Raw genomic sequence first — 20,885 nt, forward strand, 5'->3', positions numbered from 1 at the left:
TTCGTCTCACAGTGTATAATACTTTAGCTATTTGACCAAAGATGTTTTAAAAAAAAAGACAAAAAGAATTTTATGTCATCTTTTCCTATTTTTGATTGCAATTATAAGTCTGTTTTAACTGTCAAGAATACCCCTTAAGCGGACAACTTGAGCAGTTTATTCTTTAAATTGCTGTCATTGAATATCAAGAAGGAAATAAATCCCGAAATTGATATATTTCTGGTATGTTCCAATCTGTCTTTTACTACAGATATTGACAACGAGTATATATTACATTTTCCCAAATTTACCGTTGGAAAAAATATGTAAATAGATTTTTATTTCATCAAATCTTTTTTTTTTTTTGGTATTATTTTTATTTTTTATAAATAATATTCTTTACATCCAAGATGTTATTTATAAACAAGTGTATGAGTTTAGTAATGACTATTAATTACCTCCACCAAAAACTTTAACCTTCAACATGACAGACAGGCAGACAAAATAAAAAACGGATGCAGACCAAACAACATAATGCCCCTAAATGGGGCAGAATAAATAGGGCATAAAAAGAAGCTGTTTGATGACTAATTTTAGGGTATTGTGGTAGAGGGTGTTTGCTTTTTTCCATCAATAAACAATAGCCATGTTTAAACAATTAAACACCCTTGGCTTGTAGGTTGAAGAGTTTATTGGGAAATCTGTGAAAGTTTTATCAATTAAACATGCCTTTAATTGCAAAAATTTGAATTGACTTAGAGTGCTATAAGTGACGAATACCAGCTATGTAATGGAATGTAGCAGTCTCTTGACAGATAGAACACTACTTATTGACAAGAAATACATAACGAACTGTAATCTTTTAAAATTTAATGCTATTATGAACCAAAAACAGAAATCTAAACTTCGAAAATTGTGCCAATTCATTTGAATTACAAGAATTAATTGTATCAGGATGCTGTTATGAAGTCTCCCAAACAAAGCTCCCATATTCATTTGATTTGTTTAATTGTCCCATACAAGAATATATATGGTTTACGGGTTGGGAAACTAGACCGTTTACAAGTTTTCAAACAAGAGAGGGTGTGGTGACCCCATATGGACTTCCCTTTAATTATTTCATTTGTTTTATTGTCCCCTACAAGAATATATATGATTTAGGGGTGGGGATCTGGACTGTTTACAAGATAATAGCACATTCTCAAATTGAATGGGGTGGGGGTGACCCCAAGGGACTTCCCTTCAATTTCATTTGATTTATTTCATTGTTCCCTACAAGAATATATATGGTTTAGGGATGGGGATCTGGATCGTTTACAAGATTATAAAACATTCTCATTTGAACGGGGTGGGGATAACCCCATGGATTCTCTCTATATTTCATTTGATGTGTTTTATTGTTGCATACAAGGATATACATGGTTAAGGGGTGGGGATATGGACAATTTACAAGTTTTCAATAAGAGGGGGTGGGGTAACCCCCTATGGATTTCCCTTTTATTTCTTTTCATTTGTTTTATTGTCCCCTACAAGAATATATATGGTTTAGGGGTGGGGATCTGGACCATTTACAAGATAATAGCACATTCTCAAATTGAATGAGGGGGGTGACCCCTAGGGACTTCCCTTAAATTTCATTTGATTTGTTTAATAGTCCCCTTCAAGAATTTATATGGTTTAGGGGTGGGTGATATGTACTGTTTACAAGATAATAGCACATTCTCAAATTGATCCCCCTTTATTTCATGTGATTTGTTTCATTGTCCTATGATCATTTCTGAAGACTGTGTGTGTTTATCACTTAAAGTTTTCAAGTTATATTCATTTGAAAATTTTCAAAAATAAAATATTATAGGGTTCTATAGTAAACCCCTTCCTACTTTCGGCCCCCAAAATACCCCTTAATAGACCTCAATGCACAAACATACGATTGATGGCTCACCTAGACATATTAATCTAACATTTTATGAAACCCTAAGTAAATCTGACAAGTGGTTTTGGAGAAACGCTGCGGACAAGTTCATTTTTTTAAAGTGGTGGAAGAAAAAGAAAAAGAAAAATTAAAGGAAAAAGAAAAAGAAAAAGAAAAAGAAGCAGAAGAAGAATAATAAAAATAATAAGAACTGAGCAAAAACGAATAAGTCTCCAAACTTTGTTTGGGAGACTTAATAAATGACAAACTGGATTCTCTCTGATGTTAACCTGTCGGCTATACTGATCATACTGTTGTAAAAAAACTCATATTTAATGCTTCCTCAACAAACGTACATATATGCAATGTAATGTAAACTAATGTGTTTTTCTGTATACCTTTGTCCAACTTAGGTGATACCAGAATAAAATGATATACTTACCACATTTCTTTTTCTGCAAATCTGAAGAACATGATGTAACTTCCAACGGAATTTGGATATTGTGTGAGCCGTCTTTTACCATCATTGCCACTTATCAATTCCCCATGATATTCCATTAGAAAGTCACCTTTCTTGAAAAACTTTGAAGCAAACACTCCTTTACCTAAATCAGATAAGACAATGTTTTTTTTCTCTCTAAATTTAGTTTAAAAAAAACACACAAAATCCTGGAATAAAAATATAACTGTTAATATCTGTGTCATTTAGTCTCTTGTGGAGTTGTCTCATTGGCAATCATACCACATGTTCATGTCATATTATCAGGTGAAAAAGAGAGTACACTTAAACCGCTAACTACTAAAGCAAGTTGAAAGTTGGAACTGCATGATCTGCCCCTTTTTTTTTTAGTGAATAAATGATTTATTGTTGAAGACTGCATGCTGACCAATAAGTGAGACATTTAAAATGTATTGTGTTTTAATGTTAATAGGCTGCTGTCTTGTTGATGTTTATAAAGAGGTTCAATGGGTAACCAGATGCTCCGCAGGGCGCAGCTTTATACGGCCGCAGAGGTTGAACCCTGAACAGTTGGGGCAAGTATGGACACAACTTTTAAGCTGGATTCAGCTCTAAATTTGGAGTGTGATTAAATAGTTGACACAGCATAGGTTTCTGACACAGAATGAATGTGGTCTAATGAACTTAAATATTTTTTTTGCCTTTGAGCAATTCACTATGCTGTTGAATATTAATCCTCTCAAAAAAAATGTTTGAAGAAATTTTCTTTTTATTTATGAAATCTGAAATGAGAAAAATTTAACCCCCCTTTTTTTGTCACATCCACCTTTCCCTTTTTCCAAAACTGATCTCAATTCAAATTCCTAATGGAGTTTGCAACAATAACTACTCATTTAAATACATCATAAAATATTAAAATGTAAAATAAAGTGCTTGTTATCACTGAATGGTAAAGATTGTTTTAATTTATCAGTTGGTAGTAAAAGTGAATATACATTGTATATTGTATAAAACAATGATTTAAGTTGATTCAACTACTATTCTGGACAAAGAAAGATAACTACAATTGAAAATTTCTTGCTATTGCGCAATATTGTGCAATTAGATATTTCTTGCTACTGCGCAATACTGTGCAATTGAAAATTGCTTGCTATTGCACAATACTGTGCAATTGAAGATTTCTTGCTATTGCTGAATACTTAATATAATAATTTTGGATCCTGATTAGAACCAACTTGAAAACTGGGCCATAATCAAAAATCTAAGTATATGTTTAAATTCAGCATATCAAAAAAGCATAAGAATTCAATTTTTGTTAAAATCAAACTTAGTTTAATTTTGGACCCTTTCGACTTTAATGTAGACCAATTTGAAAACGGGACCAAAAATTAAGAATCTACATACACAGTTAGATTTGGCATATCAAAGAACCCCAAATATTCAATTTTTGATGAAATCAAACAAAGTTTAATTTTGGACCCGGATTTGGACCAACTTGAAAACTGGGCCAATAATAAAAAATCTGAGTACATTTTTAGATTCAGCATATCAAAGAACCCCAAGGATTCAATTTTTGTTAAAATCAAACTAAGTTTAATTTTGGACCCTTTGGACCTTAATGTAGACCAATTTGAAAACAGGACCAAAACTTAAGAATCTACATACAGTTAGATTCGGCATATCAAAGAACCCCAATTATTCAAATTTTGATGAAATCAAACAGAGTTCAATTTTGGACCCTTTGGGCCCCTTATTCCTAAACTGTTGGGACCAAACCTCCCAAAATCAAACCCAACCTTCCTTTTATGGTCATAAACCTTGTGTTTAAATTTCATAGATTTCTATTAACTTATACTAAAGTTATGGTGCGAAAACCAAGAATAATGCTTATTTGGGCCCTTTTTTGGCCCCTAACTCCTAAACTGTTGGAACCAAAACTCCCAAAATCAATCCCAACCTTCCTTTTGTGGTCATAAACCTTGTGTTAAAATTTCATAGATTTCTATTCACTTTTACTAAAGTTAGAGTGCGAAAACTAAAAGTATTCGGACGACGACGACGACGCAAGACGACGATCTTTGCAATACATGCAGTATATAAATTTTTGTTTCGTTAAACTCCCTCTCCCAGCAAACTGTGGCATGGAAATTTCTAGCTTTCATCTCTTATCATTTTCAAATATATATTGATGTCATGTGGAAAAGACAATTTCTAAATTAAATTAAATTTATTTAAATACCTTTAACATTATCAATTTGTCTCACAACAAATCCATCCTTATCTTGAGCCAGTTGAATATCTTGGCGAGCTTCTTCATCTGGAGTGCACTTGAATGTAGGAAATGAACAAATAATGTACAATATTGTATTTATAATATAATTAGTATGCCTTCATATATGTAAATGAGAAACATTTTGCAAGCCACTGCTTTGAAAATAAGAATGCGTCCAAAGTACATGGATGCCCCACTCGCACTATCATTTTCCATGCTCAATGGACCATTAAATTGGGTAAAAAATCTAATTTGGCATTAAATAAGAAAGATCATACCATAGGGAACATGTGTACTAAGTTTCAAGTTTATTGGACTTCAACTGCATCAAAAACTACCTTGACCAAAATTTTTAACCTAAAACTCATACTTTCAATTTCTATGTTCAATGGACAGTGAAATTGGGGTCAAAAGTCTAATTTGGCTTTCAAATTAGAAAGACCATATCATAAACAACATGTGTACTAAGTTCCAAGTTGATTGGACCTCGGCTTCATCAAAAACTACCTTGACCAAAATCTTTAACCTGAAGCAAGACAGACAGACAGACAGACGAATGGAAGAACAGACAGACAGACGAACAGATGGATGCACAGACCAGAAAACATAATGCCCCTCTACTATTGTAGGTGGGGCATAAAAAAAAATATTTTTGCCATGTGAATTATTTGATTATTTATGAGAATAAATAAGTATATAACTTCATTTGGTATATGGATTTTTTTTCAAGGTCTTTATGTCAGTCAAACAGGATTCACCTGACCTCATTAGGTTTTGGTATGTGCCAAGTCAATATCTCATAACTAAAGCAATAGGGCACTGTAGCGTATTGAATGATTGTAGAGTTAACATGTCTGTTTGGCAGGGTTTCATATGAACTGGACCTGATTGCATATGCCTGATTGTCATGGTTAATGGATGAATGTTTTAAAGTTTTCATGGTTTTGTCCAATAATCAGATTCTATATGAAATAGGTTAGTTATAATCAGTGTATTAAATGAATGTGAGGTGTACATATCTGTCTCCCAGTGTTCATCTGACCTTGACCTTAATTTCATGGTGGGTTTGTCAAGGCTCAGTTTTCATGATTATGGTTGTTACTTATATTCTTTAAGGATATAAACTAGAAGTAATCACAAACTAATATATCGTTGAAGCAGTCATTGCAGTCACTGTTGCAGGAAACAGCTTACCTATATTTCACTTTTTTACTCAAGGCAAGACAAAAATGAAAGTTTCAAGTTAATATTAACTAATGTGGGAATGAGGATTCATTTATGGGATTTAATCTGTTTTGTTAAATGACAAGAAATCAATGTATTTCTATTTTTATATTTATAGTTACCCGTAAATGTGTTTGAATGTAATTTGTTATAGTCTTGTTTAATTTATTAATAAAATCTTTATTATAAAATCAGAATTAGTGATGGTCTTTCCTTAAAAGTTAATTACTAAGTGATCAGAATTTTTATAGAACAAAAAAATTTCTTTATAATATAAGCAATATATTAGTTTTGAGCTTAATCACTTCTGTCATAGTTAAGAACACATGTGAAAAAAAATAGGTAATAAATTATACTTACTCTTAACCTCAAATCTGAAAACAAAACTTTATTCTCTGAAGAAAAAGGAAAAAAGTGTATGCACTGATTGCTTAACTGTTGATTGCACTTACTTGTTTTTTCTGACCACTTCTTGTCTTTTTTCTAAAAAAAAATTAGGTTATATAAAAGTCACTGATCAACAACTGTCTATTGCAAATTGGAAATACAAAATCTGATATCAATGAAATGACCTAGCTGAATTATATGGTCTAACAGAAATACTGATCTACATTATGGCAATCACCCTTTCAGATTAGCTCATGTCTGGCAGATACAATCATTGCTGGACCCCTAGGTAATACTACATATATTGTATTTCTTTTTTTAAATTCATTTTTCAACTCATACTAACAGATAAAAAATAAAGGGCTGCGCTTTAGCGCATGATACGCCCGTTGCTCTTTTAACTTGTCTTTTATGCTTTAAATGAATTTATATGATCAACTAGAAATATATATATACAAATCAAAAAAGGGATGTTACATTAATATATTCACCAAAGTTTCATAAAATCCCCCTTTTTTAAGTATAAAAATTCATTACTTAAGAAAACGTAAAATCTAAAATTTATAAAAATGGAAAGGGAGCTTATGTCAATAGATATAAACAATTTTTCAAAGTTGCATAAAATTTTGTGAAAGTGTTAGTTATTGTCCCAATATTGGAAAATCCCCCCTTTTTTAAGCATAAAAATTAATAACACAGAAATGTAAAATCTGAAATTATAAAAATTGAAAGGGAGCTTACAACAATAGATATAAACAATTCACTAAAGTTTCATGGACATTGGTGAAAGCCTTTTTGAGTTATTGTCCGAAGTGTTAAAAATCCCCCTTTTTTTTATAAATAAAGCCCCATAAATCCAAAACTTAAAATCTGAAATTTATAAAAATTGAAAGGGAGCTTACATCAATAGATATAAACAATTCACCAAAGTTTCATGGACATTGGTGAAAGCCTTTTTGAGTTATTGTCCGAAGTGTTAAAAATCCCCCTTTTTTTATAAATAAAGCCCCATAAATCCCAAACTTAAAATCTGAAATTAAAAAAAAACGAAAGGGAGCTTACGTCAATAGATATAAACAATTCACCAAAGTTTCATGGACATTGGTGAAAGCCTTTTTGAGTTATTGTCCGAAGTGTTGAAAATCCCCCTTTTTTTATGAATAAAGCCCCATAAATCCAAAACTTAAAATCTGAAATTTATAAAAATTAAAAGGGAGCTTACATCAATAGATATAAACAATTCACCAAAGTTTCATGAACATTGGTGAAAGCCTTTTTGAGTTATTGTCCGAAGTGTTGAAAATCCCCCTTTTTTTATGAATAAAGCCCCATAAATCCAAAACTTAAAATCTGAAATTTATAAAAATTGAAAGGGAGCTTACATCAATAGATATAAACAATTCACTAAAGTTTCATGAACATTGGTGAAAGCCTTTTTGAGTTATTGTCCGAAGTGTTGAAAATCCCCCTTTTTTTATGAATAAAGCCCCATAAATCCAAAACTTAAAATCTGAAATTTATAAAAATTGAAAGGGAGCTTACATCAATAGATATAAACAATTCACCAAAGTTTCATGGACATTGGTGAAAGCCTTTTTGAGTTATTGTCCGAAGTGTTGAAAATCCCCCCTTTTTTATGAATAAAGCCCCATAAATCCAAAACTTAAAATCTGAAATTAAAAAAAAACGAAATGGAGCTTACGTCAATAGATATAAACAATTCACTTAAGTTTCATGGAAATTGGTGAAAGTGTTTTTGAGTTATTGTCCCAAGTGTGGACGACAGACGGACGGACGGACAGACGGACGGACAACGGTATACCATAATACGTCCCGTCTAAAAGACGACGGGCGTATAAAAATTGAAAAAGGATTCACTGCAGAGCTTTGAACTATGTACTATCTTACTGTTTGTATCAGGAAATTGCCTGAATATTCTTATCCGGATTTGCGGATTTATTCTTATATCCGATATTCAATTACACAATTAAATAAACATATAGGGAAGGGTTTGGTGTTTTGAAATAAAATTACAATAGCAGATATATTCTTTTAGCTGATAGCTGTTTAGGTGGAGTCTACTGTATAAAGCAGGATAAGATGTTTTTGTAAAAAAAAAAAAATTGTACAGAAAAACTATTCAATGATAGATGGTTTTTATAAAAAAAATTAAGTTCCCATTGATTCAACTCCACAAAGAACAAACTGATTCATGGAAAATAAATGATTTATATCAACATCCTGTTGACAGGTTTAATACATATTGAAAACAGGATAGTTATTTTTAAGTTTAATGAATCTGTAAACTTACTGTAAGGTTGTTATGGGAATTACTGAATATGGCCGTCTTTTCTGTCCCTCACATTTTCCATTTGTTTTCTTGTAAGGTCTTTTCCAAATGCTTTTCTTATTGAATTTGTCAATCTCCAGAGAAGGAAGCTTTACTGCTAAAAATAAAGAATATTTTTTCAAGTTCACTCTTCAAAATTTTTTAACATAAGTAAGCCATACATCTATTTCATTCAAACAGTGTATTATTTGTCCATAATGATAATGATATTGATTGGAATGATAAGAAAGGGATAATAAAAAATTTAGTTTCAGAGAAACCAACAATATTAATGCAGAAAGAATATTAAGGCAAATTTAAATGTAGGTTTTTTTCAAGAATTTATAGTAGTCTTTAGAAGACAATAAGTCTTCAAAAATAGTTTCTTTTATCAGAAATGCAAATGTTTATGAGATTCCTGCTTTTAAATAACAGCTGCAATAAAAGATGAACTAGAGGCTTTGAAAGGCATGTGTCATTCGTCTATATATACTTGCATCTTCAACTGTGGACACCAGTAAACAATTTAAACTAGAATATAAGGCCATGTTCACACCATACGCAGTGTACAGTAAACATGTTTACATTTGGTTTAATGTAATGTACACTAGTTTCACATTAAATTTGTTCACATCTATACACCTTGTTTAGCTACCTGTACATAGAATTTGTTCACACTTGTAAACTATATGTCATTTAAATGTCAAAATTTTAAAACAACTTTTCTAGAAGACCATTTGACTTGAAAACAAGAGGGTGTCACAACGACAGCAAACCGGATTTATTAATATTTATTTGTGTCCTGGCAATATCAAAAGAACCATTACTGATGAATGGTGAAAGTGAAAATCGTCAATATCAAATTTGACCTCCATTTTGTCATCAGTATCAACATCTTAAAATTTGAAAATCTTAGATTGAATGGTTCATGAGTAAATGCAACGTGAATGGAAACGCCATTTCACAATCTTTCAAGAACCATAACTCCTGAACGGTAAAAGTCAAAATCGTCATTATTGAACTTGACCTCTAATTTGCCATCAGTAACAACAAATAAAAATTTCAAAAGCTTTGGTTGAATGATTCATGAGAAAATGCACGGACACAACTGGAAACACCATTTTTCAATCTTTCAAGAACCATAACTCCTGAACGGTAAAAGTCAAAATCGTCATTATTGAACTTGACCTCTATTTTGTCATCAGTAACAACATATTAAAATTTGGGAAGCTTTGGTAGAACAGTTCATGCGTAAATGCACGGACACGACTGGAAACACCATTTTTCAATCATTCAAGAACCATAATTCCTGAACAGTAAAAGTCAAAATCGTCATTATTGAACTTGACCTCCATTTTGTCATCAGTAACAACATATTAAAATTGGGGAAGCTTAGGTAGAACAGTTCATGTGTAAATGCACGGACATGACTGGAAACTTCATTTTTCAATCTTTCAAGAACCATAACTCCTGAACGGAAAAAGTCAAAATCGCCATTATTGAACTTGACCTCCATTTTGTCATCAGTAACAACATATTAAAATTGCAAAAGCTTTGGTTGAACGGTTCATGAGTTAATGCACGGACAACATTTGATTGCCACCCGTCCGCCCGCCCGACCGACAAACGGCCTGCCCGCCGTACATCCCCAAATTAATAACCTACATTTTTGTCACAAAAATCACGTTAAAAAGGGGGATGGATTTTTCCACAATTTGTTTTTTTTTAAATGGAGTCATGCAGATGATTATATATATAATTGGAATGAACAAATATTCTGAATCCAAAGTTTCCCCATACATTATAGTGTTAAATATTGAATAGGTACCATCGAAAAAGAACTTAATATAAAAATTAGTTTAGATCTCACGTGAAAAAAAAATCGGACTCAGAACCACCCCCCTTTTTTTTTAAGTAAAGTAGTTGTTCCTTTAAGAAAGTTATTTTGAATGACTTGCAGTAGTTAAAAGATATCTCGATTAAGCATTAAAAAGTAGGCTGCATCAGCGTGCTTACATACGAAGGTACACAGTAATAAGAGTTATAAGTACAAATTTTATATAAAAATTGTTTTTTTTAAATATACAAGAGAAAATTATAAGTTCTGAATGCCTAGTTATTTTAATGCAATAACACCTGACAATTTCAGCAATGCTGACTAACTTGTAGAACTTGTTTTGAAGTTTCTATCTATTTATATAATTGGTAAAAATCATCAGAAAAGAGTAATAACTCAAATCAAGAGTCAACTGACGATCTTGGCCATTTTAATAATTTATAGATCTAGTGCTGCTGATCATTCTTGCTATTAAATTAAATTTTCTATCCACCGATTATAGTTACCAAGATAATCAGCAAAAATGAAAAAGAAAAAAATCGTACTTTGTCATTTCAGGGTAAAAAATCCAAAAAATAAAAATATGCTGTTTTGATGTAAATGCACAGTAGGCAGATCTCAACATTTTGAAAAAATCTTACCTTTGACTATAAAAAACGTTTTTCAATAGAGTCTAATATATTCTCATTATATTCTATGAGTTCTATAATTCTAAAGTTACTAGTTATAGTTGTCACAATAACTAAGCCGTACCAATTTAACTGAGAATGTTCTTCTGCTTATAAAAAATGAGAAAATTGTCCATCAGTTATGTCAGTAAAAAATGTTTAACAGCCCAGCTATATACTGATACCATGTTTACATTCACTGCACCAGTGCATTATACCCTTTTTTTTCAAAAGCACAAACAATATTTTTATTTCCATTAATCCACCATTTTCAGTGACAAACTTGCATTTATCAAGATTTTGAAATCTTCCATAATTTAACTGTAAAATTAAAACAACATTGAACATCCAAAAGATTCATCATCTGTAAATGCATTGCTACGAAATATATAAAGGAAATATAAATTTGTTGCAAATTTTGATGCTTTTTCAGATAAGCCTAACATTGTTTTACTTCACTGGATTCCTTAGACAGTCAGAAATGATATATCTTTTTTTCTTCAACTTTTTGGCCTTAGTTAAAAGTCCAATCTTTAAAATATATTAGGTAATCAAGTCTTTTTCTATATATTTTACATAACTTTATGTATTTCAAATATATCTATATCATGTAACATATGTCCTTCTTTCCCTTTTCCCTATGAAAATTCCGATGTCTTTTTGATTGCACAATTTGATGGGTCATTACTGGTCCTTTATCTTGAACTAGCAGAGTGAATATGACTAGGCATATTCAAAATTAATATAACTTATTTAAGCCCATTTATTTAAATTTTTTCTCAATCATTTTTTACCTGTTGTTGGTCTGCTAGTTAAATTCTTTTTGACTACATCACTATATAGCGCTTCATTTTCTTTCTTATCTTTGATAGATTGTTTGCTTGTTCTGGCTTTCTCAATAGCTTTCACTGTAAAACAAAAGTTCTAAATTACCAGTATGGACTGAATTTTGAACAATAATCATGATAATATGATAGATTAACTATAGTATATGATAAACACCCTTAAAATCAACAACCTGATGTTAGTTATACTTATGACATATGTTGAATTGTTCATGTTTGTTATACTTATGACATATGTTGAATTGTTCATGTTTGTTTTACTTATGACATATGTTGAATTGTTCATGTTTGTTATACTTATGACATATGTTGAATTGTTCATGTTTGTTATACTTATGACATATGTTGAATTGTTCATGTTTGTTTTACTTATGACATATGTTGAATTGTTCATGTTTGTTATACTTATGACATTTGTTGAATTGTTCATGTTTGTTATACTTGTGACATTTGTTGAATTGTTCATGTTTGTTATACTTATGACATTTGTTGAATTGTTCATGTTTGTTATATTTATGTTCATTATCAGGTTGTTATACTTATAACTTATGTTCATATTTTCAAGGTTACCTATTTAACACTGTAATTAGATCTTTAAATATTGTTATATTTGGTATAAATATTGATTTTGTTATCAGCAAATTAGACCAACTTGTAACTACACATAGGTACTTTCACTGTAAAACAACCAGTTGATACATATAGTTTGGCACTGCACAACGGCCTGAAAACAAGAATGTGTCCAAAGTACACAGATGCCCCACTCGCACATTATTTTCCGTATTCAATGGACCATGAAATTGGGTAAAAAATCTAATTTGGCATTAAAATTAGAAAGATCATACCATATAAGGTAACATGTGTACTAAGTTTCAAGTTGATTGAATCATCAAAAACTACCTTGACCAAAAAATTTCACCTGAAACTAGCACTTTCATTTTATATGTTCAGTGGACCGTCAAATTGAGGTTCAAAGTATAATTTGGCTTAAAAATTAGAAAGATCATATCATAAGCAACAAGTGTACTAAGTTTCAAGTTGATTGGACTTCAGCTTCACAATAGACAAAAACTACCTTGACAAATTTTTTTTTACCTGAAGCAAGACAGGGACGAGTGTAGGTGGGGCATAAAAGTATTCAACACAAAAAGTACACAGAAAAGAGCTATGTTGTAGTGGGACAGTAGTAGGAACTCACACATAAAAATAGCTGAAAAATTTAAATTAGCAGTTTCAGAAAGATCGTATTTATACTTACATTCAGGTATTGTCTGGAAACTATAAAAATGCTTATTTTTGCCCTTTTTTGGCCCTTTATACATTAACTGTTGGAACCAAAACCCCCCAAATAAATCCCAGCCTTCCTTTTATGATTTCAAACCTCGTGTTAAAATTTCATATATTTCTATTTACTAATACTAAAGTTATTATCCAGTTGAACCATATATAAACTAAAGGCTCTCAAGAGCCTGTGTCGCTCCCCTGATTCTATACTTGGGATTTTGAAATAATATTAAAAAATGTAAAAAATTGTAACAGATACTTATAATGATGTTTTAGGCCAAATTTTATTTAATATTGTTATGTTTGATCAGTAGTTCTCTTGAAGAAGACATTTGTATGTATTTCCCATAGGATCCCATATTAAACTAAGTCCCCCGTTGGTGGCCATCTTGAATAATGGAACGGCTACAAAGTAACAACACTTTGTTTAGTACCTCATAAGGAACATTCATGATACATTTGGTTTCATTCCATTCAGTGGTTCTTCAAAAGAAGACATTTGTATGGATTTCTCATAGGGTCCTATGTTAAACTAGGTCCCGCCCCCTGGTGGCCATCTTGGATAATGGATCCGCTACAAAGTAAGAACACTTGGTCAGCACCTCATAAGGAACATTCATGCCATGTTTGATTTCATTCCATTCCTTGCTTCTCTAAGAAGACATTTGTATGTATTTCCCATAGGGTCCTATCTTAAACTAAGTCCCTGCTGGCCGCCATCTTATATAATGGATCGGCTACAAAGTAAGAACACTTGGTCAGCACCTCATAAGGAACATTCATGCTATGTTTGGTTTCATTCCATTTAGTGGTTCTCTAAAAGAAGACATTTGTATGTATTTCCCATAGGTAATATGTTAAACTAAGTCAGCCATCTTAGATGATGGATCAGCTACAAAGTAACAACACTTAGTCAGCATCTCATAAGGAACATTCATGCTATGTTTGGTTTCATTCCATTCAGTGGTTCTTCAAAAGAAGACATTTGTATGGATTTCCCATAGGGAACTATGTTAAACTAAATCCCCTGCTAGTGGTCATCTTGGATGATGGATCGGCTACAAAGTAGCAACACTGGGTCAGCATCTGATAAAGAACATTCATGTCATGTTTGGTTTTCTTTCCGTTCAGTGGTTCTCTAAAAGAAGACAATTGTATGTATTTCCCATAGGGTCCTATGTTAAACTTAATTCCCCCCAGGCAGCCATCTTGAATGATGGATACGTTACAAAGTAATAACACTTGGTCAACACCTCATAAGGATCATTCATGCTATGTTTGGTTCCATTTCATTCAGTGGTTCTCTAGAAGATGTTCAAAATGTGAAAAGTTACGCCGACAATGACGAACGCCAAGTGATGAGAAAAGCTCACTTGGCCCTTTGAGCCAGGTGAGCAAAAAACAAAATTCCTAAACTTTGAATGAGAAAGTTAGAACATAATATAATATTGTTTTCCCATATTATCAACGGAGATTTTGTATTTATTGATCAAGTCATGCGAGTAAAAAAAGCTGGTATCAAGATAGTGCAAGAAAATGATAACACTGGATTAATTTAGTGTTTACGTTAATTGCACTTTTCTGATCATGTCTTTTAAAAGTTACAGATAATTCAAATTTAACTTAATCACTCAGGAACTAAAAAAATCCAATTCAGCCTTTAATTTTGAATGAACTCAGACAGAACTTCAATTTACCTGGCTTTTGATGTTGAACAACAGGAGACTCTACCTCAGCTGCTGGTCCTTTACCAACTTTGTTTTCAGCACTGACACTACATACATAATGTTTGTCCAGCTTCAGATTTTTAATGGTATAGGAGGTGACAAATGATCTGCCTCGTCCAATCTTTTTCCAGTCATCAGAATCAACCATTTTCAGGGAAATATTGTACCCAGTAACCTTTGAATCGCCAATTGCCTTTGGCCTTGTCCATTCCAAAGTCAACTTGTCATTGGTCCTCGTCTTCACCTTCAAATTTTCAGGTGCTTGTGGTACCTCTGTTGTACATGGAGATTAAATATTTAGTTGATTTCTTATCTTAAATTCAAACACATAAGTATGAAGCAGGGGAACTAGAGTCTCTAACAAGGTGGGCTTGCTCACCTGCATCTTCAACAATAGCAATTTTTTTTAAAAATTAGAGGCTAGCTCTCATGAGCCTGTGTCGCTTAAAATCTTCTGTGGTTTTGGAAATCATGTAAAATAAGGTTTAAATCATAATAAATAGTATAAGATACCCTAATAACTAAATTAAAAAAGGTTATCCCACTAGTATCTCGACTTAGACAATACTTACTGAAGACCTCTTATCATTATTTAAATTAGTTTTCAAGTATTGACTACTTGAAATTGTTTTGATTTTTTTTTACAATTTTCCCTTACACCTCAATAATAAATCCCTATGTACTTTATTCAGATAGATTGCCATGTTAGTTGGATGGCATTGTGGCTTAGTTTTATTCTAATTGGCCCTGTAGATTAACTAGAGAATATTTTGGTAAAAGAAAAAATTAAGAAAAAATTGTTAAAAAATCACTTTATAAGGCAATACAATTTAAGGGGTCAATTGAATATCTTTGTCATATCAATATATTTTTAGATCTTATATACATTATAAAACTGCTAAATTTCCTTAAAATTACAAATTCAGGGGCAGTTATATCCAACAAAATAAACTCATCATAGATACCAGGACTAAATTTTGTATATACGCCAGACACAGGTTTCCTCTACAAAAGACTCATCAGTGACGCTCTAATCCAAAAAAGTTAAAAAGGCCAAATAAAGTACGAAGTTGAAGAGCATTGAGAACCAAAATTCCCAAAAGTTTTGCCAAATACAGCTAAGGCAATCTATGCCTGAGGTAGAAAAGCCTTAGTATTTCAAAAATTCAAAATTCAAAACAATGGGTTGTCTGATTAGTCTTAAGTTTTCAGGGTTAATGGATCTTAATCTGATGATCATTTCTATCCCATGTCAGATTTGCTCTAAGTGCTTTAGTTTCAGAATTGTTTACAAAAAAATGCATTTTACTCCTATGTCCATTTTTTAGCCATGTCTGTCATCTTGGTTGGCAGGCTGGATCATCTAACACATTTTTTTACAAAGATACCTAAATGATGATTGTAACCATGTCAGCTTAATTTTGTCTCAGTAGTTTTAGAGGAAAATATTTTGATAAAAGTTTATTTATAAGTATATGACAGATGCAAAGTGATGAGAAAAGCTTGATTACAGCCCATTTAGATATGTGACGGACACTGGTGCACTTTTAAAGGGAAGATGTCATGAGCTAAATCTTTAAAGGGAAAAAGCTCCAATATCAGTAGACTAAATATTTCTTCCATGATGGTCTATTTGTAGATCTTATTTTGCAGATGCTGATCATAAATATAAGGTTTTCAAAATAAAATAGGAACAAGAAGTAATTGTAACAGGATGCTGTTATGAAGTCTCCCAAACAAATTTACGGGTGGAGATCTTAACCGTTTACAAGTTTTCAAACAAGAGAGGGTGGGCTGACCCCCTAGGGACTTCCCTTTTGTTTCATTTCATTTGTTTTATTGTCCCCTACAAGAATATATATGGTTTAGGGGTGGGGATCTGAACCGTTTTCAAGATAATAGAACATTCTCAAATTGAATGGGGTGGGGGTGACCCCAGGGACTTCCCTTCAATTTCATTTGATTTGTTGTATTGTCCCCTACAAGAATATATATGGTTTAGGGGTGGGGATCTGGACGGTTTACAAGATAATAGCACATTCTCAAATTGAACAGGGTGGGGGTAACCCCCATGGACTCTCCTTATATTTCATTTGATGTGTTTTATTGTTCCATACAAGAATATATATGGTTTAGGGTTGGGGATATGGACCGTTTACAAGTGATATGATATGAATTTCATGTTCGGATGTAATTGTTAAATTGGCAGGGCATCATTCAAAGTGTGCACATCAGCGTGCTCATATCTGACTTAGACTTTTTATTTGTGCAAAATGACATTGTCAAAAACTTTAATTTCGTTTTCACATTGTTCTAACCGGATGTTGACTTGACAATGGTAAAACATGGACCATAAATGGATACGTAAAATCCGTGTACGTTTACAAAGCATGACTGAGTGAAGAAGCTCTTTCCACGTTATTTCTTCAACAAAATACTTGAAATGAACGCAAGATACAGGTATCAATGATAATTTTAGCATTTTTGAAGAAATGTAGGATGCACAATTAAATTTCCTACCTGCGCACATGCGCACACATGTTCTAGTTCATACGACGTAGTTCCGACGATTTTTCATTTAAAACCTTTTTAAATTTTTCATCAAATCATGTTGATAAACTAATTTTTAATAATTTTAATCTTTTGGACTAAATCAATTAGAAACAAACTGCTGAAAAGTAAGAAAGAATTGTGAATAAACCGATCAATTTATATGATGTCCGGTACTGAACATAGTTCACCTGTCACCTGAACAGGTAGATTTCAGCTGTCCAACTACTAATTAGCCTTGATAAAAATTAAAAAGTATTGAAGTAGGTGTTGTTTTGATAGTAATTAATCATCATGTCACATTTATGACCGGAAATGTGTTGATCATGTTGATGTTAAAGGCAAAAGGTTGGGTCAAAAAGATCGTGAATTATGTAAAAATGACCGAAAAAAGCCTTGAAAACTAAAAAGTATATGACCGTTTCATACTTTGCCCAGCCAGACTTTTACCGGACATTATACAAATGACCGGAATATATGACCGTTTTGGAAGCCCTGGTGGGGTGACCCCCAGGGACTTCCCTTTTATTTCATTAAATTTGTTTTATCGTCCCATTCAAGAATATATATGGTTTAGGGGTGGGGATTTGGACTGTTTACAAGATAATAGCATATTCTCAAATATTAAGGGGGTGGGAATGACCCCCAGGGATTCCCCCTTTATTTCATGTGATTTGTTTTATTGTCCTATGATCATTTCTGAAGACTGTGTGTGTTTATCACTTAAAGTTTACAAGTTATTTTCATCTGAAAATTTTCGGAAATAAAATCCCATAGGGTTCTATAGTAAACCCCTCCCTTCTTTCGGCCCCCCCAAAACACCCCTTAATAGACCCTAATGCACAAATTTGCTTTCTATCTTTCTATACGTAAAATAATATAGAGTAAAAAAAAGGAAAGATTTGAAAGCCACCATTGGTTGCAATTGACTGTTGAAACAAGGTGACCATTAGTGCAGGTTTGACTGTATAGCTACATTTATCCCAAGCAGAATTTTCTAATCCTTTAAAAACACATTTTACTCAAATAATTGTTACCTGCTATTGGTCGACTTGTTAAATTCCTTTTAAATTTATCACAATATAATACTTTATTTCCTCCTTTCTTATTCTTGAATGATGGTTGGTTAGGGCTGGCTTTCCCAATAGATTTCACTGTAAAACAAGAGTTTGTTGACACACAAATGTCTTCACTGATACAACTTTTTTCAAAATAAAAGGCAAAAATGCAAAAAGCTGATAATAAAAAAGTCATTTAGGACAATAACTTCAATAAAGGGCCAACTGACAATTTTGGGAATGTTCACTTATTTGTTTCAGATCTTGACTTTTTGATCATTTTGCCTATTAACATTTGCTTTCTACATGTATATATTTCTATGATTCTTAAAACAAAAACATAAGACAAAAGAAATAAAAAAGATATATTTTCATTTAAGATCAATAACTTCAGTTTATTTAGAAGCGACTTATTGAAAATAACAATAATTAAACGGTACCAATTTGACTGAGAATGTTTTTCTAAGGCTTATAAAAAATGAGAAAAATTGTCCAACAGTAATGTGAGTTAATCAAGTCTTTTTTCTATATATTTTACATAACTTTATAATTTTCAAACATATCTATATCATGTAACATATGTCCTTTTTTCACTCTTCCCTATGAAAATTTTGATGTCTTTTTGATTGCCCAATTTGATGGGTCATTACTGGTCCTTTATCTTGAACTAGCAGAGTGAATATGACTAGGCATATTCAAAATATAACTTATTTAAGCCCATTTATTTAAAAATTTCTCAATCATTTTTTACCTGTTGTTGGTCTGCTAGTTAAATTCTTTTTGACTACTTCACTATATAGCGCTTCATTTTCTTTCTTATCTTTGATAGATTGTTTGCTTGTTCTGGCTTTCTCAATAGCTTTCACTGTAAAAAACAAGTTCTAAATTACCAGTATGGACTGAATTTTGAACAATAATCATGATAATATGATAGATTAACTATAGTATATGATAAACACCCTTAAAATCAACAACCTGATGTTAGTTATACTTATGACATATGTTGAATTGTTCATGTTTGTTATACTTATGACATATGTTGAATTGTTCATGTTTGTTTTACTTATGACATATGTTGAATTGTTCATGTTTGTTATACTTATGACATATGTTGAATTGTTCATGTTTGTTTTACTTATGACATATGTTGAATTGTTCATGTTAGTTATACTTATGACATATGTTGAATTGTTCATGTTTGTTATACTTATGACATATGTTGAATTGTTCATGTTTGTTTTACTTATGACATATGTTGAATTGTTCATGTTTGTTATACTTGTGACATATGTTGAATTGTTCATGTTTGTTATACTTATGACATATGTTGAATTGTTCATGTTTGTTTTACTTGGTGTACTAAGTTTCAAGTTGATTGGACATTAGCTTCATCAAAAACTACCTTGACAAAAAACTTTAACCTGAAGCAGGACAGGGACAAACGTAGGTTGGGAATAAAAGTATTCAACACAAAAAGTACACTTAAAAGACTATGTTATAGTGGGACAGTAGTAGGAACTCACACAAAACAAGAATGTGTCCATAGTACACGGATTCCCCACTCCCACTATCATTTTCTATGTTCAGTGGACCGTGAAATTGGGGTCAAAAGTCTAATTTGGCTTTAAAATTAGAAAGATCATATCATAAGCAACAAGTGTACTAAGTTTTACGTTGATTGGACTTCAGCTTCATCAAAAACTACCTTGACAAAAAACTTTAACCTGAAGCAGGACAGGGACGAACGTAGGTTGGGAATAAAAGTATTCAACACAAAAAAGTACACTTAAAAGACTATGTTATAGTGGGACAGTAGTAGGAACTCACATAAAAAAATAGCTGAAAAATTTAAATAAGCAGTTTCAGAAAGAGTATATTTATACTTACACCGATGCTAACAACAATGTGGACTAGAGTTTGGACCATAACTTCCAAAATCAATCCAAAAATTTTTTGAACCATATATAAACTAGAGAATCTCAAGATCCTGTGTGGCTCACCTGATTCTATACTTGGAATTTTGAAATAATATTAAAAATGTAAATAAAAAATTGTAACAGATACTTATAATGATGTTTTAGGCCAAATTTGATTTAATATTGTTAAGTTTGATCAGTAGTTCTCTTAAAGAAGACATTTGTATGTAATTCCCATAGGATCCCATGTTAAAATAAGTCCCCCAATGGCGGCAATCTTGAATAATGGAACGGCTACAAAATAACAACACATTGTTTAGTACCTCATAAGGAACATTCATGATAAATTTTGTTTCATTCTATTCAGTGGTTCTTTAACCCTTAGACTGCTGCATTGATTTCTATTGTACTTTTGTGTAATGCTGAGTAAAATTTTA

General features: G+C 31.9%; 1 protein-coding gene across 1 annotated transcript in view; it reads right to left on the minus strand.

Moving 5' to 3' along the window:
* Nucleotides 1-2,333: 2,333 nt before the first annotated feature.
* The window catches only part of LOC139508065 (myomesin-3-like), a gene marked incomplete at both ends in the record, with an annotated part of 37,507 nt that continues 18,955 nt past the window's right edge, over nt 2,334-20,885 (minus strand). Inside the window, 8 exon segments of the mRNA XM_071295897.1 lie at nt 2,334-2,496; nt 4,591-4,678; nt 6,300-6,330; nt 8,546-8,681; nt 11,863-11,976; nt 14,895-15,197; nt 18,512-18,628; nt 19,284-19,397. Coding sequence (XP_071151998.1) covers nt 2,334-2,496; nt 4,591-4,678; nt 6,300-6,330; nt 8,546-8,681; nt 11,863-11,976; nt 14,895-15,197; nt 18,512-18,628; nt 19,284-19,397 — 1,066 coding nt within the window.

Source organism: Mytilus edulis, unplaced genomic scaffold (genome assembly GCF_963676685.1).
Source record: "Mytilus edulis unplaced genomic scaffold, xbMytEdul2.2 SCAFFOLD_277, whole genome shotgun sequence".
Lineage (NCBI taxonomy): Eukaryota > Metazoa > Mollusca > Bivalvia > Mytilida > Mytilidae > Mytilus > Mytilus edulis.